At 38.1% G+C, this 27,984-nt stretch overlaps 2 protein-coding genes across 2 annotated transcripts; one reads left to right on the forward strand and one right to left on the reverse strand.

Moving 5' to 3' along the window:
- Window positions 1–1,440: 1,440 nt before the first annotated feature.
- Window positions 1,441–5,497, reverse strand: abhd13 (abhydrolase domain containing 13). The gene is made up of 2 exons (XM_015393174.1): window positions 5,319–5,497; window positions 1,441–4,280 (listed from the first exon to the last, which is right to left on the reverse strand). Exon 2 carries the CDS (start codon window positions 4,255–4,257, stop codon window positions 3,202–3,204), a length of 1,056 nt encoding a protein of 351 aa, XP_015248660.1. The 5' UTR covers window positions 4,258–4,280; window positions 5,319–5,497; the 3' UTR covers window positions 1,441–3,201.
- Window positions 5,498–26,074: 20,577 nt separating this feature from the next.
- Window positions 26,075–27,549, forward strand: LOC107096492 (transmembrane protein FAM155A-like). The gene is made up of 3 exons (XM_015393155.1): window positions 26,075–26,885; window positions 26,979–27,379; window positions 27,487–27,549. The coding sequence occupies exons 1-3, from the start codon at window positions 26,651–26,653 to the stop codon at window positions 27,547–27,549; spliced, it is 699 nt and encodes a 232-aa protein (XP_015248641.1). The 5' UTR covers window positions 26,075–26,650.
- Window positions 27,550–27,984: the final 435 nt, after the last annotated feature.

Raw genomic sequence — 27,984 nt, forward strand, 5'->3', positions numbered from 1 at the left:
CTCTAAATTCAGAACGATTCTTTATAACTCAATAGATATGTTTGCATAAGGAAATAAGTAAACATCAATCAAAAGAAAATTTGACTATATCAATTTATTGCATGTCACAATACAGAAAATAGAAAGTGAAAATGTGTTCTTACAAAAGAAGTTAAAATAGAAAAAGACATGATTCTGAAACGGAGAGTCAGTCAAAGCGACTGCTTTGTTTCAATGGTATAAACAGCTCATTCAGATGTCTCATCAATGGTTCTTTAAAGTGAAGTTGTGGTTTAAAGACAAGGTGCATGTACACAAAGTATTTCAACACTGCAGTTTCATTCAAGACACTTGCCATGACTTAATGTAAACACATGCCAGCTTGAAAAATAACCCTTTTTTTCAACAGCAATCATTCTTATCTGTTCATTGCCTGGTGTGCACACCTGACATTTAGTTAAGAAAAATTCACAATTTAATTTTTGTTAAAGTAATCCCCATCTGGTTATGACATTAACTTAAAAAAATGTATGATTTTATCATTTATACTTGAAAAAAATATATATTTAGATAGTAAATATGAGACAAAATTAGTGGGAAAGTAACAAGTGTATATTCACAAAACTTGACTTTGATTGCAAAAAAAAAAAAAATGCTTCTGGGTTTAATTCAATAAAACGTCTAAAATTGTTTAGTGCAACCAGTGATAAGAAGTCAAAAAAGCGTGGGGGATGATACACAATCTGTAACAATATATTTTAGTCCAAGACCATTCCCTACATTCATTTTGGCCTGCAGATGATTTTTAAAGTTGTAATAACATCATCAGATTTAAGCTGGGTCTTTCAGCTGCTGCCAATCAGATTTTTTTTAACCTTTCACCTAATATTAGCGAAAACTACTGAAAGTATTTTAATGGCTTTAAAACAATTGCAGTGCAATGTGCTGCATTCAGAAAGCAATAGCGAATAATTGCATTTTAAACCTCAGGTTTTAGCTCGATCCTGTGGAAGACATGCAAGGAAAGGTTAATTAGCTATTTAAAAGCCCTGCCTAAGAGAGAAAAGCCATTTTTGCACAACTGCATGGAGACAGGATGTTTTTTAATTAACAATTAAAATGTAAAGATTAGCTCATAAATAATAACATTCGACTAGAAATGCTCCAGACTTTATTTGCAGCGCTTTAGAGCACTCCCTTCCTCATAAACATACTTTAATACGAGACACAAAGTGGCACATAGTGTATGTTTTAAAGAGGAAGAACAAGCACCGGCCAATTACTGGAAGTCCCCAGCTGAACTGGCCAGTGTGCTAAATGTGTAAGACAAAATACAATTAACAAAAGTTTGCAAAAAACATACTTCTGACTTTTGTGTGAAAATATAACCCTGCAGATTACCAGCAAGCAGCTGGCAATAGAAAAGGATAACAGTTTTCTGGTTACTTAACTGTTTTTTTTCCCTACTGCTCAATATTATTGACTTGTTTCATTATATTATAACTATGAAATAAAATATCTGTTTATTTGGACCCAAATTATTTTCAACCAATTTCTTTTGACATTCTTTCCAAGCCAAGAGGATTTCCACAAGAACCAATCACTAAAGCTTTGGCAGCAAATCAGTAACAACCAAATCTCAGTTGATCCTAACCCCCATCTGGTTTTATAGGTGCATCGCAACATGAATATTCTCAAATAAATAATTTCAGTAATTCAATTCAAAAAGTAAAACTCATATGTATAGATCAATCTGAAGAAGTCTGCTGACTTGACTATAGCCCAACAGACCTTTGACTCTCCAGAAGGAGGACAGGCCTTAAAGGACCGTTTTGAGTCAAGGGAAGATGTACAAAATATATAATCACGGCCCCACGGGCCACCAGACGTTTCCAGTACATGTGTAACAAGTGTTGCTTTAAGCAGCAAATACCAGAGGTATCCTACCTCTACTAAGGTGAAAAAAGCACATGGGCCTAATTTTTTAGAGGAAAGAATAGTCCTTATTTTCCCGCTACGCTGACACTTCAGCTTTTCATTTGGAAATTGATGTTCCAGAGTTGTGGAGAAGTGAGATATTGATTTTTTTTTTCCAAGTAGTGCAAGAAATCTGCAAACGTAGTCAAATGTAGCCGACAACTCCTAGTTACACTGAATGAGTAACAATGGTATCACTGGGGTTGACTGCAAGTGAATCACCTAGAGATTTAATTCAATATTATTTAAAGGAAGAGGAGACACTAGAGCTAGCGGTGCAGATAAGCTAAAAGCTAATGTTAAAACGACCAATTTGCCAGCTGTAATTTATGCAAAAAGAACCTCAACCGATTATTGTCTGCATATATGGACCATTTTCAATGATTTACTACATTAACAGGAATAAATAACGACTTTACTCACATATCTAATGAGTTTTACTTTTTGAACTGAATTTCAGAAATAAACAATTTTCCAGACGCATTCAAACCAATTCAGATCCAGCTGCATTTTAACAGAACATAACTCTTGAGAAAACAGCTCATCAAGTAGTTGGAAACAGGCTCACCTTAAAATTCTGCCCACTTCTTCTTTGCAAGCTAAAGATAAATGTTCAGAAGCGTCTCTTTATTTTAATGTTGCAGGGCAAATTTAAAGTTGTACACAAATTCATGAACATTGTTCAGAGGGATCCTTCTATTCCTCCATTTATTTCTCATGAGATGTAGGCCCACACAAAAAAAGATGAATTAATCTGAACTGAAAAGTGCAGCATAATAAATATATTTACAGCATACCTCTACATGGCACTCTAATTTACATAATTAGGACACAGATGTTTTTGTCTCTTGATCAGTATTCACCTTCACACCACAGGGCTCTTAACGGTCAATGTTCTTTTAAAAAGGACATCAGCTGTTTTGTAGTCATTTCAGAAAAACCGAGATTAGCAAACTCTGTGGCTTTAGCACGTCATGTGACCTTAGCAGCTATGCTCCGGCTTCCTTCACAGACAAATCCATTAATATCTGAAACATAAGAAATCCCCACCCCATTAAGCTTTGGGATAGTGAAAATATTTTAGCATATCAAATTTACAGAAAAGTAGAAAGAGTGGAATAAAAGCAAAAACCCAAACAAGAGCATTGTAAATGTACATTCATTCATTAAATTCATTAAAAACCCCAGAAACAAATCAAAGATGTTTGATCAATCAGCTCTTTTCATCCATTCCTGACTGTTTCATTAGATAATGGTGACGCTGGCTGAGGGCTGAGCACTTTCCTCGTGGGCGTGGCTCTTCAGCAGGTCTTTTATGAACTGCTCCAAAGCAGCAAAGTAGCCCTGACACTGCCACGTGTCGTTGTGCGTCCCCTCTGGAAAAATGGCCAGCCGTTTAGTCCGCGCAGGAGACAACTCGTACAATTGTTTCATCATAACCGGTGGGATGAGCTGGTCTGACAGACCTGACACAAACAGCGAAGGCATGCGGCAAAGCGCCACCTGTCTGTAGGACAGGAACTGATTCTTATAGCACCATAAGGGCAGCAGACGCATTGGCAAGAAGGAGAAGAGAGTTGAAGCCATGTGAGGAATGCTAAGGAAGGTGTTTTCAACGATGATGGCTGCTACGCGGTGAGGATTCACTGATGCCAGACGCACAGCCACAGCGCCTCCAAGTGAGCGACCAAAGAGTACCACTTTTGTTTTGTCCAGGTCTGGGCGGGTCATGATATAGTCTAATGTTGCTTCAGCATCCAGGTACAGTCCATCTTCACATGGCTCTCCCTCACTTTTTCCATAGCCACGATAATCCATAAGCACCACATTTGCTTTCAGATTGACAAGCATTAGAAGTGCGTTTGGCACCCTGTGTCCAATATTACCTGCGTTACCGTGGAAGTAAAGGATTGTAGGAGGAGCAGAGGAAGTGGGGCTGCTCTGATTGTTAGAGGAAACGCCTGATGGTGAATCACCTCCTGTGTAACGAAGAAGGATGAGGTTGAGTTTCACCCCGTCTTTGGTGCGAATGTAAACATTCTCATGAGGGATTCCAGTTGGCATCGGGACATACAGGCGAGAGGAGGAAGGCTGGTCAGGAAAGTAGAGAAGAACATCCTGAAATTTGTAGAGGATGCCTGCTACAGATGCGAGGATGAGAGCTAAGAGGAAAAAACCTCCATATAGGTGGAAGGTGAGGATGAGAGCCAAAAGGGACACTCGGCACGCACCCCAGGACCAAGACACTAGAGTCAGGGTGCAACGCTCCATTGCACCCCACAGCCTCCAAGGCTTCTCCATAGCGGTACTAAAAAATGCAAAATCTGCAAAATAAAGTACAAGAAAAAGTGGGAAATTATTAACTACACCTATACAGGAAGAAAAAGAAACCATACATTTCTCTTTTAAACACATTGACTATAAAGTTATGCATTTGCATTGAAATGCATTTACTTATTATGTCTGTATAAGGTCATAAAATAAACAAATATGACTGCTGCTCATGTAAGGGGGTAGCTATTTCATCTAAATTTGTTGAACAGAAAAAAAAACCCTTTTAAAAATCTTTGGAAATGTAACTCTGACTAATAGGTCGCCAAAACATATAGTCACAGAGATGGGACACTGTGAAAAAAGTCATAAGTATGCAGATTTGACTCATGGCAGGAAATAAGGGATTACGCCATATTAAAACAAAAAATAAAGGGGGAATTATTTTATTGTGCCACACCATCAGAAACAGGCCGCTGCTATATTTAAAGGCTGACCAAAGGGCTAGGGTATTTGACGAATATTTCAGTATAAGCCGATCCCTTAAAATCACCCCCAACCTAAAATAAAATACTCAATGTAACAATAAATACGTATCATATGATACAGATTGAAGAATATTTCTTCATCAGTCAGGGGCAGAATATCATGGACAATTTCTAAAACAAAATCAACAAGCACTGAAACAGAAAGGTAGGGAAGGCACTTGGATAAAATAACTCCAGGTTACAGAGACATAATACAAGAAAGAAACATGTTTAGACCCCACCCAGAGTGAATAAACGGTAAAAGCTGCTGTCATAGATGTTATTACGAATGCCTAACGTCATTCGGTCACGGGTGTCGATGCATAACCGTATTTATATTCTTTTACAGTGAGCTGTCAAATCAGTAACGATGGTGCTGCTAATAAATGTGGCCTTAATCCCCCAGAAATGTTGCCCTTTTTTCACACGAATTAGCTCAGTGCCCGGAATGCTAAGCACAATGCTATCTTTGGCTACAACAAGCTATTGCAACGGTAGGCTATAGCTACTGAAGTTAGCCACCTAGCTGTCATTATAGGGTGGACCAAGTAGCCAGCTACTCACCCTTCTCTCATTTCTAATGGCTCATTTGAATGAATTGGTTGGAAAACAATGATATATAAAAGATGCAGCTACTGCCATTCAGCTTTGCATCAATTTACGAGTTTAAAATTATAACAGAAGAAAAGTGAATGACATCCACAACCGGTAGGGTGAGTTACAAAGGCTAGCATTACCGGCGCAACCTGTATCTTCCTCCGTAGTGGGAACTCAGTCAGAAGAATAGTTCCGAGGAATATGTGTTCACTTTACATTACTACAGTCAAATGTAGCTTTGGCACACGTTTGCAACGTCGTTTGCAGGCTAAAAAGTGTGGATTAGTAAAATGTCATACTTTGTGCATTTTTTAGAATAACACTTTAGCCTATGTGCATTCGTCTGTAATGCTCGACTTTTACCCACCAGGTGTCTCTCTTAGAAAACGCATACATTTCTGATATCACACATATATGGCTAATATAATTATTTAATATAATATGATAATACTATGTTATTTTATAATTAGATATATAGATAGATAGATAGATAGATAGATAGATAGATAGATAGATAGATAGATAGATAGATAGATAGATAGATAGATAGATAGATAGATTTTTATTTAAAGAAATCTTGTTTGGACAGTTTCATATATGAAACAACACTTGAACAGTTGCTATCATCCTCCACTTTCATTAGATTGATATTCTATTAAAAATATACATGGAAATATATATAATATATAAGACAAAAACAGCCTTGGCTTTTTAATAAGACTTATCCCTGTATTTAGGTTGCTCATTGGATTTGATGTTATTCCTTATATCAATCATTGTGACCTTGCAGAAAGGTCCTGTATTACCACAGCTGTGGGCAGATCAACGCTGTCCTTTAGGGTCTATGCGGACTGCCTGGATTCCTTTACCTTTTAGAGCAAATCTAATTACTTAGTGCCTAACAAGATTTAAGAAATATTCCTCAGAGATTTTGGTTTATACTGAAATAATAGCAGTAGGAAACACGACTGCTATATAAAAGTTTATTACACACTTGGAATATTAATCTAATTTTCTATGAGATCCTAAATGTGGTATATTAGACAGAAATCTGCTGACTATGATGGTGAATTAAATATATTGTATTAATTTTCATGGTCTTGAAACTAGTTTGAGATTATGGTGTATTATTAGCCCGAAAGTCGGCTTCAAATTATGAAATACACTGTGGTCATAAAAATGATGGACATGGTCATCAACGAAACTTAGGTAGGCTGTGGCCTATAAATGATCTAAAATTGGCCCTAAATTGCAGCTAAAATTGAAACTACTGAGACCTGCAAGGTTTTTCCAATCTGCTATGGCTAGATTTAGGTGATCCTGTGCGAGTTGCAGCAGTCTGCAGCAGTCTGCAGTTTCAGCATGTCGTTCATTAGTTAGCAGCTCATCTCACTTTTACCCTTTGGATTTCTTTAATCAATGGAACAATTTCTTCCACATGACTTTTGCTTACTGGACATTTTCTTTTTATCACAACCTTCTCTGTTTTAAGTCATGATTTTCATTTAGAAATTAAGTAGATTGGCTATATTCCAAAATGTTTAGACTCCTAATCTGGCAATGTTGAAAGAGCTTATATACCCTTTACATTTTTTTATTTTGAATTGTCACTATATAAATAAACTGAATTGGATTTAATTGCACTGCATTTTATGAAAATGCCTATAATAATGTTTATTTTGAAAGATAAGATAGCCATTTGTTTTTGTTTTGACACTGATATATATATATATACAGAACAAAATAGCAAAGTATATGATGGGACATGCATAGAATAACACATACTTTTCTTTTTGAATCATAGAATGTGCTTCATCCTGATGTATGTGGTTATGAGAAACTGACAGCTGGCAGGTTCACTCTTGCTTACCTATGACTCAATTACCTTTGACATAGCAGTCAAAACATCTATTACACATGCACAAACACACACACACTCACAATCTTCCACACAACCCCTTCTCTGTTACTTCACTTCTGATCCCATGGCTCAATTACTTGAAATATAGCGGCAAACAGCTGGAGGGCTTTAGCTCAATAACATAGCGTCAGAGCAGCTATAGGACGAGGACTCACTGCGATGACCTGGCAGGGTGTATACTACCACTGGGCTGACGGAAATACTTATCATTCAGCTCACACTGTGTCTCCACTCTGGCCACCTAGGGATGGAGTAGCAATTTCAAAATATAGCCATGTTTCTCTTTGATTACATTAAAGTTTAAACCTGAGCTAGAGATGGAGTGCTGATGCTTCAGCTTGTCAGAAGGGTTTTATGACTGAAGCAGTTACATCATTGTGGTCGTCATTCTTGCAGTGGTTGCCTTTATTCAGGTCAACTAAAATGATACATCATTAGTAGAATCTAAATATGATGCCTTGTCAAAGGTGATAGATGTTAGTATTCATAGCTGCAATTTAGATATCTTGTCACTTTGGATACAAGACATTAAACTGAGACAAAATGAGGAAAATTCTGCAGCTCTTCCTTTCTTCATGAACTTGTTGGAGCTTTATTGTAATTTCATTAAAGGCAGCTTTTAATGCTATTATACATTTCTGGTGTTGTGTATCGCAAGATTAATCTGCCATCACCTGGCACTGTGGCCGTGCAAAGTTTGACCTACAAACTGTGCCTGGCAGGAATAAATTAGTTAGAAATTGCTGGATGTCTAAAGCTGCAATTAGGGGGACCTGCAATGACAGAGAAGGTCGATGTGTGTTAAAGGCTACATTTCCCCAATTTCCCTTGCAGTAAACCTAGAATGACATATAACACTCTAATTGGCCTTCTTATCTTTTGTGTATTCATATGTTTATTTTGCATGAAATATGGCAATTTACTTGTAATATGGAGGGTAATTACATGGAAACCGGGCATAATAATTGGATGTAACTCTAACATGAGGCCTTTGCGTAAAGACAGGCAATTTAACAGCCTTGTTTGCTTCATGAACAGTACTATTTGAGAAAAATTTCCAAACTGTTATTACAAAGGCTTTCATTTTCTTAAGTCTCCTTAGAGTGGGAGAAATCTTATCTTAATCGGCTGCATCATCTGGTGTTTTATTTAATAATGTGCTCTGTTGGTAGCAGTCAAAAAGAGATGTCCCTTTAATGCTTGTAAATGTAGCAGAAATCTTACGTTAGTAGGCGTTTTATCCAGCTTTGCATAAAATTGGAAGTAGAGGTAAAAACTTATTTGGCTCCATCTGCAGCTCAAAACTATATCTGCTAAAGGCCTTTAAAGTTACTAATAACCCTTTTTAATGCTCAAAAGTAAAACTTTAAACTTTTCTAATTTTCCCCTTACTACATGTATAATTTATCCAATTTACTATTTTCATTGTAAGACATTGTATTTGAAGAAGTATAAAAATGCAGTGAGGGAGAGAGTGTGTTTGTTTATAAGCAGCAGGTGTTACTATCAGTATAGTGAGAAAGCCTCACATATACTGTATCTTTGTGTCACAGGATCAAGGGAACCCCCAATTACCAACAAACATCTTCATTTTTGCTTTCAAAACCTTCCAGGTATGAATATCACCATCACGCCGTCTGCCTTTCACTTCAGTATTGAATTAAACAAAGTTTTAAGTAAATCATGTTATTTTTATTATATCCACTGCCAATGTACTGTAAACTACCAAAGAGGTTTTGGAAATGTAAAAGAATTATGTGGCACATGCATAGAAACTTAGAGGAACAAGGTATTTCCCACTGCTACACACATTTTACAAGTGACTGCAATGAAATTATAATAACTGTACCTACAAAGGATAAGCAGTGTTTTTTTCCTGTATGCATGCAACCATTAGGGTCGATGGAGAGCTGGATTTCCTTTGTTTTTCATTCAGCCTCTTTCTGACCCCTTGGAGCCATCCATGTACTGCAAACTCAGCATTTTAATTTTACTCCATAATGGTCATATGATTACTTTATATACTTTATATATAAATAACAACTAATACAAGATATAGTAAAATATGTTTTTAATTTAGTTTCTCTACTGCAGTAAGGACTGTGGAAAAAGTTGTGTGGCCTGACTGGTAGTCTCCTCTCAACATGGAGAGGAGTCAGCTACGGTGGTTTGGACAACTTTTTCTGAAGCCTCCTGGTTGCTTCCCCTGGAAGGTGTTCCAGGCACATCCCACCAGGAGGAGGCCCAAGGGATGGCCCAGTACACACTGGAAGGACTATGTAGCATTAAAACACCTAGGGCTTCCCCCAGCAGAGCTTGAGGAGGCGTCTGGAGAGATGGAATGAGACTGCTGTCCCAACAACCCCGTTCTGGATAAGCCCAAGAACAGTACAAGTACAAAACGTACTTGAAATAAAAAGAATACCACTTTGTGAATGATTTTATCTAACAATTTCAACATAGCTAAAACCTAAACAAATTGATTCTGCATTTTATACATACAATTGAATAATTTATGGGTATCTATTATGTGCAAAAGACTGGCTTCGTTATCCAATGATATTATTTCATCTCGAAATATGAAATATATTTTCATGATATATACAGCCCAGGATGTATCAAAATATATCCTTGATCAACAATGACCCTCAGAGCAGTTAACTCTTTGTGCGGCAATGCCACAGGGATATTTTGATCACAATAGATGCTTTGAGGATGTACCCAGGGACTTCATGCAGCATATTGATGGACAGAGATACTTCAGGATTGTTTAGTTAAGAGGTGAGTTTCACTTTTCTTTTCAAACTAGTTTTATTATGTTAATAAATAACATATTGTGTTAGTTGTAAAAAAAAATATTGCAGTGGAAATAAATCCTTCGTGAACATGAGAACAGAAGAAAAATAAACATTCAGTAGCACACTTTTAATTATAATGTCCATGACAGCTACATTTATCATGCTCAGAATGGTGTGTGTTGTGTGCTGGTATTGGGTTTATTGCCCACTGGGCAATTTCAAATCACATAGGAGCCCATGAGCATTTCTTCATGTTTAAATGCAGGAACAATAATTTTAGATGTATCATCATTCATGGGAAAATTAGATATCACAATGAAGCTTAAAAAGTATTTGTAAAATAAAGAGGTGATTACATTAATTTTTAACTCAACTAAAATATAATTGTGAAAATAGAAGTTTTGAGTTGAAAATACTGATAGTCCTTTAATTGTTCAAATTTCATATTATGAAGAGAATACAAACCAGTATTGGTTTCAACTGTAGAGTGCAATTACTTTGCTATTAATTAAGAGCAGCAATTTATATAATGTGTACTTCTACCACTGACCACCCTATCATTATCTCAGTTTTAATCCTTGTTATTATACATTACTCTGGTTTGTGCTCTTCATCTTGTAAAGAAAGAGGCCGACTTTACCATCTACAATGACAATTTTCATTTAAAAGGTGTGCAACCGTGAATTAATGCCAGCAGAAGTGCAGTATATGCACCTTAAATTTAATGTGTTTGCAGCAGTATTAAGACACAAGTAAAGTAGTTAATACTTTAAACTCTAACAAAATGCAGTCAGGTTACAGTAAGGTGAAGTTATCTGTGGGCAATATTAGGGTACAAGGGTTCATCCGTCCCTATGCACTCAAAGACCAAATTCACTCAATTTAGAGAAATCCTAGTTACTTTGTGAAGGTCAGTTAGACCAACGACGTGTGGATTCTTTTAGAAAATCTTTTCTGACACTGTTGATACCAGAGGACATGAAGAGTCTGATCTCTAGTAGAAACGGAAGGGTTATGGTCTGGATTAAAGGCTACCATTTCATCCAGTGGGGACTGAAAGGTCATCTTTCATTTCTCATTCAATAAGGGTGTGTGTTTGTGCTCAGGAGTGTGGCTCGCATGGCTATGCATGTGCCATTGTACATGCACTAGGAAAGATGATGGACTGAAATGGTAAAAAGGAATATACATATGAGCCTCATCTCTTAAAATTAGAGAAGAATCTCTGATGAGGGATAAAATTGTTTTTTGTTTTTCAAAAAAGCTTAAATTTTAGTAACAAATTTGACCAGCAATGCCTAAATCTGGAATGCTGTTGTCTTCTTTCAATGCAGCGAGGATTGATCAGCTTGAATGTTCTAGACTTAAAATGTGGAAAGTGACGAAGTTCAACTAGTCATGCAGAGATCCTCCTTTATTTATCTCTTTTTCTTTGACTCTAGCGATACAGTACACCAGCCTTTGCTCTGTCAACATTTAATTATATCCTGTAAATTCAAGCATTCACCCTTCCTTCATCCTTTCGCCATTCTCTACACTGTTACTACTATCTTACTCAAAAGTCCACTCCACTCACTCAGATACTTACTACCAAGCACCAGCCTCCCTCCCCCTTTAGGGCCTCACAATGAGAACTTAATGAAAACATACTTTACTCAGGCAGCTTTGCACTGGGGAGACACCTTTAAACGCCACTGCTAATGTGAAGAATTAAGAGAGAACAGCTGAGTCTTTCTGCATGTGTACCTGTGTGTGTGTGAATACATGCCCACCAGTGACAGTTTACTGATCCATGCTTAAAGGAAAGGTCCGGTCAGCAAGGAATGATCAATGTATCATTATCTATGCCTAAACTAATACAACCTTGGTGATTTAATGAATTTAGCGTTAATCAGTAAAAAAATAAAAACAATAATTTTCGTTGGTATCACTGAGTCCAATTTTGCCCAAATAAAGAAACACCTCACTGCTGACATCTTCCGGCACTGAGGTCACTGAGGTAAGCCTAGCGCCATTCTCCCCACTTTACAAGCAAAATCAATGGGAACTACTAGACACAACTGCAATCAGCAACAATTATATACGATTTTGAGAGGGCTTCACCACTGAAAGTCACAAGAGCTATAGTTAAACTGACAATGCCCACGTGCATGGCAATCGGACGTTGTAATACATCTCGAAAAGTGAAAAAAAAAAGTCTTATTTCACCTATCTGATTCATGATCCTCCAAGGACGGGTTAATCGTTGGATTGCCAACTTGAAGAGGGAGGGAACTTCTGGCCAGAAAAAAAAACACGTTATATGTAGCCAACATTTGGAAGAAGAATGTTTTCAAGATGACTTGGATGGTCGCACGTTGTGACAAATACTAGATACAGCACTGGGACTTGATCAACAGCTAAAACCGCACCGTGAATTCACAAACTGTATGTTCTTTTACAAACATGGATGTCTCCAGTAAAAAACATTCAAATGAAAATTATCTGAAAAATACATTTATCATTTATTGAACAGTATGTAATAAGTTCATATTTAAAGTTCTTTCTGAATATGACCAGACTTTTCCTTTAAGTAAGTCATTGAGATTTCATCCTATATTGCGTGTGCTTGTGCTATTTCACCACCGGCAATATAGCAGCAGTTCGTCTGGTTGATTTATATCTCCCATGCCTCTGTGCTTCGGGTCCCATCTTGATTACAGTGTATCGCTGCAGCCAAAGCCATGGCCCCCCTGTGACCCCATAAATTAGCCCCACTCTGTGATGGGGGTTCTCAAAGTCAGATGATACCAATCCATTTGAGATGATTGATTGAACTACAGAGATAATTTCAGCATATCATTTATGCTACCCAGGGTTCGGCCTTCAAATTGAGCATCACAGTGGTGCACAGCATTATAGCTTGAGTGAGGATAAGGGATGGCGATGAGAACTGACTTTTCCATAAATCACTATTAGTAGGAGGATTTTTATGGTTATGGCAACTGTTCACACTGCTAATATAATTTCTACTTCTTCTCTTTTTATTAATATTCCCCAGAATCATTTATTTTTCAACATCTTGCATATATTAATTAACCCACTATATAAACATAATTTTAAGATTTAATATCTACTCAAAGTAGAAGAAATAAACACCCATTTCCAGTGCTGGGCTCATTCATTTTCCAGGTATTGCATCACAAGCACCAGTTTTATTTTGATAATCATGCTGGTGACAGGGACAGGTGACTGGGTTAGTTGGCCTTGGTACAGGATGGGGTGGGGCCTTGAAACCAGCCCCTCCAACTATGGCCAATATATATATATTTTTTTTTACAGAAAAAATAATTGTAAAAAAAAAATACTCTACATATGTTTGATATATCAATAGCATAAAGTCTTTTTCCATAATAATATTTTCTTTAAGTTTGCTATCACAGTGATGAGCCCCCTCTTCCCATTCCCACAAAATCTTATTTTGGCTGATGGAGCTTCTTTAAAGTGTATTTAGCTGCTTCCTAAAATACATAAGACTCACTCTGCTGTCAGACAGCACTTCCATCACTTTAACATAGAATTGGTACAGCAATAACTTCGGATTGTCTCACCTGCAGGCATTCCTCTCTCTGTGCTGGCTGTCATTATAGTTGGTTAGGACTGGGGCAACCAAACATAGTAGTTTCTATAAGAGATTTCTTGCATATCTCTGCTAGATGAAGTAATAAATAAGAACAGTCCAATAGGTATCGTTAAAAGACTGTTGTTTAAAATTTGCTTCAGACTGACATGACTAACAGGTGCATTGAAAAGCATATACAGTACTTGTATTTGAAAATGCAAACTCTAAGTGTTTAAATTTCAATGTTACTTGCAGCCAGCATGAATTTATCTTATCTATTGCTTTACAATCAAAATCAAAGTTGTTTTTATAACTGTAAAATTTACTCTTTGCTCCCGCATTAAGTTGCAAAAGAGCATAGATTTCTCGTGTATCAGTAAAGACTATGTAAGGCAATAATTGTTCTATTCACAGTGTAAGTATAGGATTATTTACCCTGTTCTGGCCAGTGGGCTGTCCCCCCGAACAGTGCAGGATGTTCTATTATAATTTCCAAACCAATCCAACCTCTGGCTTTGATAAGTCCCAATTTTATTAATAAACTTTATTCTATCTTTTAAATCACTTTATATCCAACAATACTTCTGGGAATTGTAGTAAATCAGATTGAAACCTTGTATGGAAGTAAAACACTGGCCACATTCTTCATCTGTAGTTTTACACTAAGATAAAGTAGACAGTCAGACCAGAATTGATCACGTTTGACCTTTTCCTGAACTTTATTCTGTCTGTGGTAGAAATTGCCTAGTCCTGCAGTGAGGATCTCAACTTGGGGGAGAGAGGGGTAGATGTGGATACATCTTTACTTAGCCATTAAGATATAAAATATTTGGCTTACTGTGAGAGCAAAGTTTTGAATAAATATGTAAAGAAGCAGTGATCTCTGATATCAAAGCTGTTTCTAAAGATCACATTTACAGAGCAGCAAATTGGCAGATAATGCAATTCACTGTGACACTATCCTTAACTTTATCTCTGTTTGCAAATGACATTTAGAGAAAAGCAAAGAGAGAAAGATGTATAATTGTTGCTAATGGAATAATGTCTAGGACTTAACATGGCCAGTAACAACAAAGATGAATGCTGTGATCAAAAGAAGAGAATGCAACAACTGGAGGTGGGTTGGATTTAGACGTGACTTGTAGACTGCAGAGTGTGCCTGCAAAGTCATCTGAGGTCATTCAGTCTCTATGATGAGAGAGACATGACGCAGAGTAAAGGCCCAGGATAAGTACAGAAAACAGCCACATGATCCTGAGCTTCACATAATGAATTAGGCTAAGCTTTGTTTACAAACAAACAAGCCACATGGTCTTTTAATTACCGTACTATCCTACAGCATCAGAGGCCATGTTATGGTAAATACTCAGAACTCGTGTTGAAATCATAGCTGACTCGCCTGTAAGGACGGAGGGGTGTCCAACTCCTGTCCTTAAGCGTTAGAGTGATACATCTTTTGGACACTCTGTCTGCTCTAAAACACTGCTGTCAATTAACAACTCCTTTGATTCACATGTGCTGAACCATGGAAGCCCCTGAAGCACACACACAGCAGCCTCGGAGGACTAATGTTGGAAACTACAGGATAATACAACAGAAATGGACACAATAAATTAACATACCCTTTTTTGAGAAAGCAATGCAGTATCAATTACAAAAATTCGCTTCTTTAGCTCTGAAAATGATGACAGGTAAACAAACAAAGGAATATGGGAGACCCTGGTCTGTAAGTAGATCAATAAGAATCAGAACAAGCTGGAAAGGCAGGTGGTGTTTTACACATACAAGGAGTTTTGTTTGGATGATAATGTGCTTCAAATGGAGAAACAAACATAAAGTTGGCATAAAGAAATATGGAAATACAAAATAAAAATGTTATGAGAATAGAGATAAATACTGGAACTAATAGCAGAGGAAGATCAACATGACAGATATTGAAAATAAACAGCAGCAGTAGGAAATTAGATTAAATAGTATATATTTACATATGTGCTGAGCTGTTATTTTTTTCCAACAGGAAATATGTGGCTTTGGGATGTCGGACAGTGGACTTCTGCCAGAGGGGAGGGTCTGAAGCTGGTTTTGGCAGAGTGGGAGGGGCCAGCTGCATTCTCACCTGCTTACCTCTGGGCTCTAGAGGTGAACAGTTTCTGACAATAAGGAAGATTGTCAGTCATCCTCTCTGCAGAGTGGATGCTACACTTCAGCCTGCTCTTATCTCTGATGTTGGCAACAGCGTACCAGATGGTGATGGAGGATTTCCCGAAAAGTAGCCAATCACAGACAGGTTGCTTTGTGGCAACGCCTTCAAAGTGACAAAAGTTGACATGAGCTCATAGAAACAGGTTTGCACCCGAGGAGGGAGGCTGCATGCATGAGGATATAAAACTACATGCAGGCAGAGAAGGAACGAGCACTCATATGTGTGATATATTGGGGCCCAGTGATACTCTATTAGCAGGAGTAGTTTATGAATGTCTTTATGAAGTAGAGCCACTCGTAAGAGTATTTATTGGGTGTGTGGACTTTTGGCAGAATCCTGACGCCATATATCCCTCTTTAGTTAATGTGTGCTCGAAAAGCATTCCCTTATGATGTCATAAGGGGAAATACACTCTCCAGCGCAGTCTGTAGCAGCCCATCAGTCAAGCTACAGCCTTCATCTAATGTTATATTGGCTATCTTTACGAACTCTGACTTGCTGTCATGGTTGCGAGTTGTGGGGGCTCCACCTTTGGGAGGATGGGGGCATAGAAAGCCAAAACAGCTTGTCCAGAGAGGGGCTGAATAAGGTGATTTTTGGTAAAGGTCATTTGCCTAATCTGAGAGGAATTTTCCTGCAATAACAGCAGAACCATGCTCTGGGTGCATCTTTTTAATATCAATGATTGTTGGTTTTAGTGGGCTGTTCAGTGATGCAGTGGGTAGCACTGTTGCCTTGCTGCAAGTAGGTACTGGGTTTGATTCCTGGCCCGGGGTCTTTCTGCATGGAGTTTGCATGTTCTCTCTGAGCATGTGTGGGTTCTCTCCGGGTACTCCTGCTTCCTCCCACAGTCCAAAAACATGACTGTTAGGTTAATTGACTTGTCCAAATTCTCCTTAGGTGTGAGTGTGTGTAAATGGTTGTTTGTCTCTGTGCTGCCCTGCAATGGACTGGCGACCTGTACAAGGTGTACGCCACCTCTTGCCCATTGACTGCTGGAGATAGGCACCAGCACCCCTCAGGACCCCACTCAGGACAAGTGTGTCAGATGATGGATGGTGTTTTTGGTATACATGCTTTTCTTCTTTGTTTTTATTAGTTCTGTTAGGGAGTTACTTAAAGTGGCTTTTCCAGGTTCAGGACGTATTAATAAAACAAATGTAGGTAGAAAAATAACTGCTTCCCTTTGAAGAAGTTGGAAGAATCACTATTTTCCTCAGAGGGTTGCAGGTTTAAATCTCTTTTTGTGACATTTCAGTACTGTCTCCCATTTCTTTTCAATAGAGCTGAGATCCATCTCAGTCTTGATAAACTGTGGTCATTCACAGGATTATTGAGCAATTCGCTCCTGAAAGATTAAAGGTGATATCGTTTCCTCCCTGGATGCTATCCATTTAGCTTTTTACCCAGGATTTAACTCCACTCCTGTCTCTTCAAAGGCTGAAATATGCTTTTTTTCTACTTTTCTTTGGGTTCAAGGGAAACATCTCCCTTTCATCAGAAGGTGCTTTTTCTGATAGCACAGATTAGTGAGCGGGAAATCCATTTAGATATGTCAGGCTCATTTTCAATGGCTCACACAGAGGTTTTTCTATGCGATTGCAACCATAAATGGTTAAAAAATATAATGATTATTATTTACACTCACATCAAACAATGAATATTAAACTTAGATTTATGGAGGTCAGGAGGCACAGATACTTTAAATTTGTTTGATTTCCGTCAAGTGTGCAGAATTAAATTTGAGCAGAGAAAGTGAGCATGTGAAAACGAGCACAGAAATGCATAGCAAATGAGGAACACTGGGTCTGGCTTGGGTTGCTGTTGACAGCAAGGGGGCTTGGTAATATAAACAACTTGGGAAGGAATTGAGGTGTCTCAGCTGGACTGTAAAGCCTGAGTATTAGTTTTGCAGCTCATGTAAACTGTCCCTTCTGTTATTAACTCTTAGGCTGACAAAGAGTTTAACATGTTTTCTGAAATATATACATATATGTGTGCAGATAGCAAACAAAACCGTTTTGGTCCATTGCAAGCTCTGATGCAAGGTAAAAATATCCAAGAAGGTGTAGCCTTGATTTAACTTTCTCTTTGCCTGAGGTAAAGAAGTCTTGAATCCCTGCTTAGCATACTATCAGTGTTGTATTTAATGTAGAATTTGACCTATATCATCATGTCACTTTATTTCTGGGCATTTATTTAAAGATATACTTATCTTTCACTATAAAAAAAAAGTAATTGAAATTTCACTCATTTCTTCCTTATGATGCAAGAGGCCTACTTAATTTTGCAGTTATACAAATTGCAATGTACACACAAAAAACCCCCCCACAAAAAACACCCAGCCAACTTTCACTGAAGGAGCTTTTGTGTGAGAAAAGTTATGTTTGACAGTGGTAGAAAAATGGATGCCAAATGGGACCTCCCGCAACCCTCCATGTCAGTTTTGTACTGTATATCTCTGGGTAAAATGAGAGACTTTCTGTAGGTCCAGTACTTGTTGCACAATTTAAATTGTTTTTCATATTAAACACAATCTGAGTGTTTGAGTGAGTCCAGATAAACTAAAACCATCATCCTTGGCAAACAGTGAACATAAGGCTTAAAAACTCTCCAACCTCTTTCATTTCATACAAAGATAAAAACATGCTTCTGTCTGCTACATCAGTCTGTTTATTACCAACAAAATAATCGGGTCTCCCCAGCACATGAAATGCAAACTAATTTAAATGTAAACACAAAACTCTGGGTTATAAAAAATACAAAAATAATTTCAGTATCTCATTTTTAAAGAAAATTATCAAATGCTCCACTCATTCGTCTGTCAATTGGTTACCCTTGTGTCTGTCTCCAGCAATCATTGCGCAAGAGGCATTGTACACCATGGTCAGGCTGCCACTTCATTATAGAACAAAAGAGAGGCAAGCAAGACAGAAGACATTCACGCCTTAGGATGGAATAGAGAGGCCAGCTTAACCTGTAAAAAACCAGGGGGTCCGGATCCCTAGCCTAGGGGTTCCACGGAGGTACTGCATGGGATTCGCAAAAGTTTTGGTTGTTTAGACTTTTTTTTTATATCCAACACACTGTAGTAAACTGATAAATGGAGGCAGAAGATGTCTTTCAGTCATCAATGCACACATTCAGTGACACACAAGAGCTCTTTCAAGCTGGGCACCGTTTCATTAAAGAGGAATCAGAATCAGAAATACTTCAATAATCCCAGAGTGAAATTACTTTCGTTACATTACTCCATATGTAATAGAGTGACTACAGGACCAGTTTGATATAACACAATTTCCTACTACCGGTATATATAATTAGGGGCTCCATCTCGCCATCAGTTTGGGGGTCCTTGGGCTGGAAAACGTATTTGTGCATCTCACTAGACCCCTGGTCTAGTGAGATGCACAAATACATACTTACAACCATGCCATCTAGATAATCTAATCTGAAGTGGCAATTTCAGAGTACAGAGTAAGAAATCATCCAGGGCCCACAAAGATTCTTGAACAACAGTCAAATTAATTATACCTATGTAGTTCACACGCAACACATTTCTTATTTGACTATTCATTATCTGTGATAAAATGTTAATTACTTACAATAAACTAACTGGTTGAAAGATAATGTCAAACTGAGCCATTTTCCCTGGTCTTTACATTCCATAGGTTTCCTTTAACAGCATCTAAGGTGTATTTCCTTTCTGACAGGCAAATTCTTTGAAGCTTTAGCTAAGACAAAGACAGACAATCAAAAAGGAGTGTGTGGATGTTAAGTCAGCCAGGAGTTCCACAAACTTTAATGAAAGTGAAAGCTGCACTGATGACCCACTCAGAGATTCAGAGACAATCTGATGAGCTGATCCATTATGAGAGGAAAACCCCTTTGGTTGGGATAAGGTAGAAAAAGGGGGGGTAGATTCAATGTAGGCAATTCCATCTAAATCTTCGCTGAAATCCCACGTGAGCCCAGTTATAGACAAAGCTTAGAAAGGGAATAAAATTATTTAAAGAATAAAGGGGAAAAAGTGTAAAAGGAAGAACAATTTAGGATAAAACCAAACATTCACACCTTGACATAAAAGCTATAATGAGGAGAATAGCAAATGTGGTACACTGAGTGAAGAAAGAGTTACTGTTAAGTTAGCTAATGTTAATATTTGGATAAAATATTGATAGAAACTGCTTGTGTGTTGCTATAGCCTCAAATTATAACCGAGTTTAAGCAAATCAGCGTAATACCAATATTCTCAACCATACATTGTTTCTGACTTTCATTACTGATTTGTGACATCCAAGGCAGAGTAATGAGCTGGCGACGCTGAGGGCGTATGTCTCTTATAGCCAATCAGAGAGTGACGTGCCTGTCTCTTTTTTTCACTCCTTGAAGCCAGAGTGATGAAAGGCCAAACAAGGAGAGACAGTAAAAAAGCAAAAGCAAGATGACCTGGAGATTTTAATTACAAGAGAAAAAAAACAAAAGTCAAATGAGAGTCAGGAAGATTTGAAGAGGAATTAAAAAGATAGTGAAAATGTGAGAGGAAAGGACAACTTTGAGAAAAAAAATGAGGAGGGCTGTGGAAAACTTGTTATTCTTATTGCATTTGTAATTTTGGCTGCATACAGCCCAGCAAATGTTGTGTCCATTATGTAAGTATATATATATATGTGAGTGTGTTGAAAATAGAAACAATAACAATAATATTTATGTATTTATTTATTTATTTGTTAACCCTCCAGCTTGACTATACAGCTACAAAAGCACATGGAAGACTGAAAATGAATTGTTTATACGAGTTTCATTTTTCTCAGTGATCCCGCTTTTAATTGGTAAAAGGATAAATAAAATAAAAAGTTGCAATTTGGTTTTCAGACAAAAAGTTCAAACTGATTGAGGGATTAGTCTTCAGTAACAAATATATTTACAACTCTACTGAAGAATAGGAACTTTATTGTTTATACACCATTTAGCCTATAAATCACTGAAAGGGTTAGCTTCAAAATACATTACAGATTTGCTGTGAGTGTATCAACCACCCAGATCTATCAGGTCTTCTGGACTGAATCCACTCTGCATACCCAGAACCGAAACCAGCACAGAAAAGCAGCTTTCACCTCTTATGCTCTATTAATCTCCAATAAAATCCCAGAAAACTGTGAAAGCATTGAAACCCTCAGTTGCTTCAAATGAAGATTAAAAACCCTTTTATTTATGGCCTTTGACTGCACTTTCTAAACAAATTAAGATAAAAAAAATTTCTTTTTTCTTTTATATTTTTTTCTTTTATTAATATTTATTCTCTACTTTTGTAGACATTGCCCCTGCAATGTACTTTTTTAAATTGTATTTTTCTTATGTTCAGGACTTGGACTTGTCTTTCTATTGAAATGTACTGTAGAAATAAATTATCTTTTCCTTCTAGTTTGGCTCCTTTAATCAGTATGATTCTGCCCTCTGGTATAGGTCTTGCACAAGTTTCTAAAGTATTGAGCCTCAAAAACAAACATAAAACATATTTGTTTCTTAAGCCTTTCTTAAGGCCTATGTTTTCTGTTCATTTAATAATTATTTGCTTCATATCTTTTTTTCATTTGATTCTATAACATTTGAGATTTGCATTATTTTAACATCTTATTGCTGTTAATTATGTTAATTTGTTGTTTGAATTTTATGATCTTCCTTGTGAATTGAGTCTTTGATTTTGACAATAAAGCGATATATAAATAGATTTTTATGTTGCAATGGGTATGGCACTATACAGTCAGACAGGATAATCAATTCTACACTGGCAGCATGAGAGAGGAAACACACATTGCATGGATAGTGGGTGAGTCATGTCTGCCTGCCCCTACTGTTCTTGTGATGGTTCCAGATTTAAGGGTCAGCAATCTGCATTCACCTCACAGATACCCCCACCCCACCCCATTCTGTTTTTCACATCACTCTGCTCTCTCTTTTTTGCTGTTACGCAACTTGAGTTTCCCACACACAAACAGGTAGGAAACACTTAAATAGTTTGTGTATGTGTGAAACTGCCAAATCCCCATATGTTGTGCAGTGCTTCAACTGTCAGAATCTGCTATTAGTCAAATGAATACATAGGCAGAAATGTATATATATAAATAAATATATATAAAATTCTTTCTATGTAATTACACATTTAAAAAGTGAGAATTGTGAGATAAATTAACCAATACAAACATACATATACAAAAAAAATTAAAAAGTTTAATCATTCAGGGTCAAATCTATCTAAATCTAAGTATGGAAATCTGCAGTTAAAAGAAAACTAGACAATCTTAGTCAAAGTAGGACATTAATCCCCAAGAGGCACAATCGCAGCATCCTGCAGTGACATGATATGTGTGAGAAACTGTGATGAATGAGCATTGGAGCATTCTTAGCAATGACACAAACAGTATTATCTATGCCAGCATCTCCATTTCTAGTTCAGGACACTAAAACTAAACATCAGTTGTGATAACATGTATAAGCACAGGCATATCACACAAATGAACTACAGAACATCATATCAAAAAGGAGAAACATATCTATATAGCACCATTTTACAACAAATATTGCCTACTAACACTGCACAAAGAAAAAAAAAAGTGAACAGAATCCCCCTCAGACATTTTGGTTTCTGACAGGGTCAATATTTTAAATATCCATTTAAGTATATATAATGATATAAAAGTCAAAATTATTAAAACAGGCAAAACTCTTGAAACAGCAAGGTTCAATGCTCCAATCTATGCTGCAGTGTTTCTGCATTGAGTCTGTATTCCCCAGGGTGCATGTTTAGTTTTTTTATGGTTCTTCATTGTCCCCTCCCACAGTGCAAATTCATGAATACTAAGTTTAAGTATTTTTGTATTGCCTTTAGATGTGACTGTATGCAATAAATGTTCTACGTTGCATTGTGGTAGGGCGGATAATTCAATTTAATTCAAACATATGTTATTAATCCCAAAGAGAAATTTGAATAAATCTATTGAATTATGTCCAGAAAAGATTAAACTGTATATCAAATGATAGAACATTCTACATGTCTCTCTGTATTTTCTGTAGACAAATGGGTTACGTCTGAAGTTCCATATAGTAATAGGTGAACTGTCCTTGGTCCTTAAAGCTCCAACTCAGCAAGTATCCCCTCAAAGCTACGGTACTGCATTTACTTACTTTTAAGTACATTTTTTAGACATATTTGGCTAAACTGCACCTTATCAGTTATTATGTGGGGGGATTTTTCACAGGGTTTCTATGGAAGCTGTGCTATAGGGGTCAGTAATATGATTTGAGTATGACGTTTGTACATACAGTCATGGGAAAAACCTGTTTACAGAGGGAAAAATACCCTGTTTACAGAGCTATATTAACAGAAGAATACGTAGTCAAGAAAATTAAAGGGGAGGTCCAATATCTTTTCCCAATATTATAAATTGAACAGATACTAGAGAATTGGAAAATCATATATGCCCAAAGGCATTCCCTGTTGTGTTTTAAAGGCTTTAACCATCCATCTATCTGCCTTTTCATCTATCAGTCCATCTATCTATTCTTCTGTCAATAAATCCATCTATTTTCCATACACACCCAGTCATACTGACACACCCTTATATTGAGCATCCTCCTGTTGTCATCATCTGATAATTATCTTGTCTTCTCAGACCAGTACAATGTCATTAAGCAAACCTTTCTTTTCTCATTCAGTGCTGCCAGTGATGAATAGTTTTAAATATAATAACAATATATAAGTGTCTCTAAAGGAATATCTTTATACTTTTACTTTTATAATCACCCTGCCAATCAATCAATTGTTTTTGCATCTTTAAGCCGTGTTGCTAAACACCACCCAGCTAATAAGGCAGGTTATTATCAAACCTCCAAGCATAATCCTTCTGCTTGCTTAGACTTTATCTTGTCTATTCATTTAGTTCCACCACAAAATTTAAGGGGAAAATATTTAAGGAACGATAATACAGCCAAAGCTTCTTAGCTTATATTCCATATTTTACCAATGAAGTAGGATACAGATTTATAGGGAGATTTTTTTGTAAACCATCTGACCTACATTTTTCCATACAATTTGAAAATTAACATAGTTTTTGTTGTTGTTTGTTTCTCAATGCCCACATCTTAGCCATTTATAATTAAGACATTGCATTTAAAGATCTTGATCTAAGAATGCTCCTGCTTCCAGCCAAACTGTAACCCCCCTTACTTCTTCCCCAGCCTCTATATGATTCCCCTCATTCTCTAGCCACCTTTCCTTCATCAGTGTCAGGCTGTTTATGTGTTTGTGTGTGTATGGGGGGGGAGGGGGGGGGGCCGTGGTTGGGGGGGTGAGGGGTGCGTTGGGGGTGGGGGTGGTTGATGCCTCTGACCTAGATCTACCAGCTCACACAGGTCAACCACATTCTGCACTGACATCTTCTCCTGGGGTCTGAGCACCCATGGCTTGTAAATACTATTTATGTCAATAAAACTCTATATATTAGCTTTTCTTTTCTGCACATGATTATCTATGTGGGTTGAAATATAATTTGGTAACTTGGGGCAGTGTTGTCATTCTTTCTTTGATTTAATTTAACTGAGAAAGGGTCCTGGTAACAAAAGAAACAACACAACAAAACCATTCTACACACAACTGAAGCATTTAAGAACATATACTTTCAATTATTAGAGTACACTGTAGCTACATCTGTCATAATTATACCTTTTCATTTCCTTTTTTGCTCTGTTGGCTCTGGTGTTTCTCATGCTTAACAAAACACTACACATTCACAGTTTTTCTATGGGGTTCAGGTCAGATGAGCTTGCTGAATATGTTACTAAGTTCCACTTGAACATAAAACTAGCATATTTTTAGTAAAATAAAGTATAGGCTTCTCTGAACATTCCTGGTCAACAACTTTGCTGGCTCTCAGCTTAACAAAATACAGAACAAAATCAGGATTCTCCATTCTTTCTACATACTATAGGAACAGCTTGCTTTCTTTTTTAAATGAACTAAAGAGGTCTTGTGACTACTGACAACTTCAGTAGTCACAAGTACTGTAGAAAATAATCTGATTTTTTTATTATAGTGACTTAACACAACAAATTTTACAACTGCCGCTTACTTTCTGCATAGATCTGTTTGTGGTGGCTCTAGTGTCCAAGTATTGTGTGTGCCCTCCCCAAACTCTTGGAAGGTTTGGCACATCACAATCCTCTCAAAACTGTAAATTTCCCTGATGCTCATGCACTTTTTTTCTCCACCTTTTCCTTCCACTAGACTTCCACATAATGTGCTTGGATGAAGCACTAAATAAATGCATTTTTAAAACTACACACTATGTTTGAATTGTATTTGAAAATTACTTTTTGAATCAGATTACTGAACTAAATGAAGTTTCAATACTTATTCTATTTATTGAAATGCGCCTCTAAATTGGCATTTCAGAAGTGTAAATGACAACAGTTAAGTAAGTGAAAAATAACAATAAATCGGAGCACATCTTCAGTTATTAAAACATATTTGCTATAAAGGCAATTTAAATAGTGGCAGCAGGGTATTCCTGCAGCTGTGAACATTTTGCAGGTCGGCGACTCAACGCATTTAATCATTTTAACCATTTAAATTATAAACTGAATTTACCTGCATTATTTTTATCTGGGGTAAATATGTATGTTACCGATTGGGAATGTGCTTTATAAATAAATATAGCTAAATGAAATAAACATTTTCTGCATAATACACATGAATCTTTGCAAAGGGGAAGGCTGATCGGCAGGGGTGGCCCCTGCTCTGCTTGCTGACTCCTGGGGGGGCACCACTTGTGCGATGTGAGCCGGTGTAAATAGTTTTCTGGGCTAAAATGAAATGTTTTGGGTCATGCTCTCCCAAAGTACCTGATATTTTAGTATATATATGATAAAAGTAATCACTTTACTGCAGTGTTATTAATTGACTCATCTGTTCTCTGCACCAAAAGCAAAATCATGTAAATGTGTGCTTGTTCTTGTTGTATCTAAACATTCAAAACACAAATATAACACCCAAATATAAATATCAGAGCTTGTTGGCAACAATAGTGTTTAAGACCTTTGAGTGGTTGCGGTCTATCCCTCATCCTCTGCGTTAGTGCGGTGCGCATACAGGTAATAAGCTGCTCCGCCACTGCGCAACGATGGAGCTATCACAGCGATGGAGATGACGCAAACAGACTCAGCTCTCCGAAAAAGTGTTTCAAGACGAACATGGCGGCAACTTAACCGAGGTCCAAGATGACAGTGGCCACCGGGAAAACGGATTCGATGCTTTCCGAGAAACCCATCTACCTGTGTCGGGGTGGCTGATGGCTCTCCTTTAAGTGAATCTGCGAATCGAGCGGTAGCAGACGCGCAGCATCAGCACCGAGAGGCTTGCAACAGCTGGTCTCCCTTGCGCGCCCTCCTGACAAGCTAACAAGCCCGGAGAGGGGACGTCTGGGAAGACGCGGGGCTATGCGGTCAAAAAGGACGCCGTTCTCCCCCGGAGAGCCATGGAGAACCGGGATGCGGCAGCGCGGAGCTTAATCTATGCGGCCACGCTAATTGCTTCCAAATAGCACCGACTCGCTTCGGGGGGCGATAACAGGAGCGCCCTGGACCGGCGGAGGTTCGGCACCCCTCCTCCTACCGCTGCAGAGGAGAACCAACCGGAGCCCGTCTCCCAACAAGTCAATGAGTTTTGTTGCAGAGGAGCCCCCGCGGTGGAGTCGGCCCAGGGCAGCACTCTCCTAAAATATGACCAGGGGTGTTTGGATGCGTCGGCAGCATGACGAATGCTTAAAATATTGGTCTGCACCCCGGGGGAACGAGAAGCCATTCACGGAGCCGGAGCGGGCCCAGAGATGGCGACAGTCGCTGGCCTCTCTGCTCTTCATCAGCGTCCTGCTCTCTGATCACCTGTGGTTCTGCGCCGAGGCCAAGCTGACGCGGACCCGCGACAAGCGGCCGGACGACGGGCAAACTATTACGGGTGAGAAGAAGCAAAACTCTCCTGAAACACACTATATCCCAAAATCACCCGATCCCCGCCACCTCTTAATAGAGCAAGATGTTATTTTTATAGGGAATTCTACTAAACCTCTGTGGCGGATGGACACCTGTCATCCGGACAGCTTCTCGAAAGACTGCTTCACTTTCACGGACGCTCTGACCGTGTGTTTGGGCCTCTCTGGCGGAGAAACAGAGGGGACACAGTCGGCGTACGTGAATCTGAGCGATTTGTACCTTTCTTTTTGTAACTCCTACTCACTTTTGGATTTGTTTTACGGGTTTACGAGTCCGGACGTTTTGAATTGCTCCCTGGATACGGCCATGGGGGTGGATCTGCTGGGGTGCTCGGAATGTGTCCGGGCTTATCAGCGTCTGGATCGACAGGCTGAGGAGAACTACAGGGAGTTTGAGCTACTGGTTCAAAAGTACGAGACGGACGCTTACTCAGTCAGGACGTGCATGGACGAGTGTAAGGTAGGACCCACGTACACTTTGCACGCACGTTTTTAAAAGAAAATGTGGGGGGTGTCCACGGTTGTCATGGTAACCCTTGCATATTTGTAATGCTTGTTTTTCAAAAGTTTGTGGCACCGATCGGTCAGCAGAGCCTGCATGGCTGCAGCACTTTCTCCACCTATGAGTGAGATTTTTGCAGTAGCCTAAGCATCTAAGGCTACAGCATCTCTTTTATTTTTATATCCTTTAACTCTATTTGGGGCCACTCTGTGCAGCATATTTTGGACTAATGTTTGACTTGTGGACTCAGATTGTGTCACGTCTCCACCATAAGCAGAGAGAGAGAGAGAGGAGAACGTTTTAATATTGATAATAGCACTCCTGTGATTTCCCTCTAATCCAGGATTTGCACTTCCCCAGTTTACCTGCTGTCCCAGTAGCAGCACAGGCATTTCAGTCATAGCTTCTGCAATTAACAGCACAGATCCGCTATGTATGACAAAGTTGTTTGTTTGCTTTTGTATCGTTTTGCTTTTTAATCTCAGTCTGGGCAGGAGTTGAATCGGTTGGGTTTAAGCTGAGGCTATTTTTTGCCTGTTTTTTTGGGATGTATAGTGTCTCTT

This window comes from Cyprinodon variegatus, unplaced genomic scaffold (assembly GCF_000732505.1).
Source record: "Cyprinodon variegatus isolate N-32 unplaced genomic scaffold, C_variegatus-1.0 Scaffold628, whole genome shotgun sequence".
NCBI lineage: Eukaryota > Metazoa > Chordata > Actinopteri > Cyprinodontiformes > Cyprinodontidae > Cyprinodon > Cyprinodon variegatus.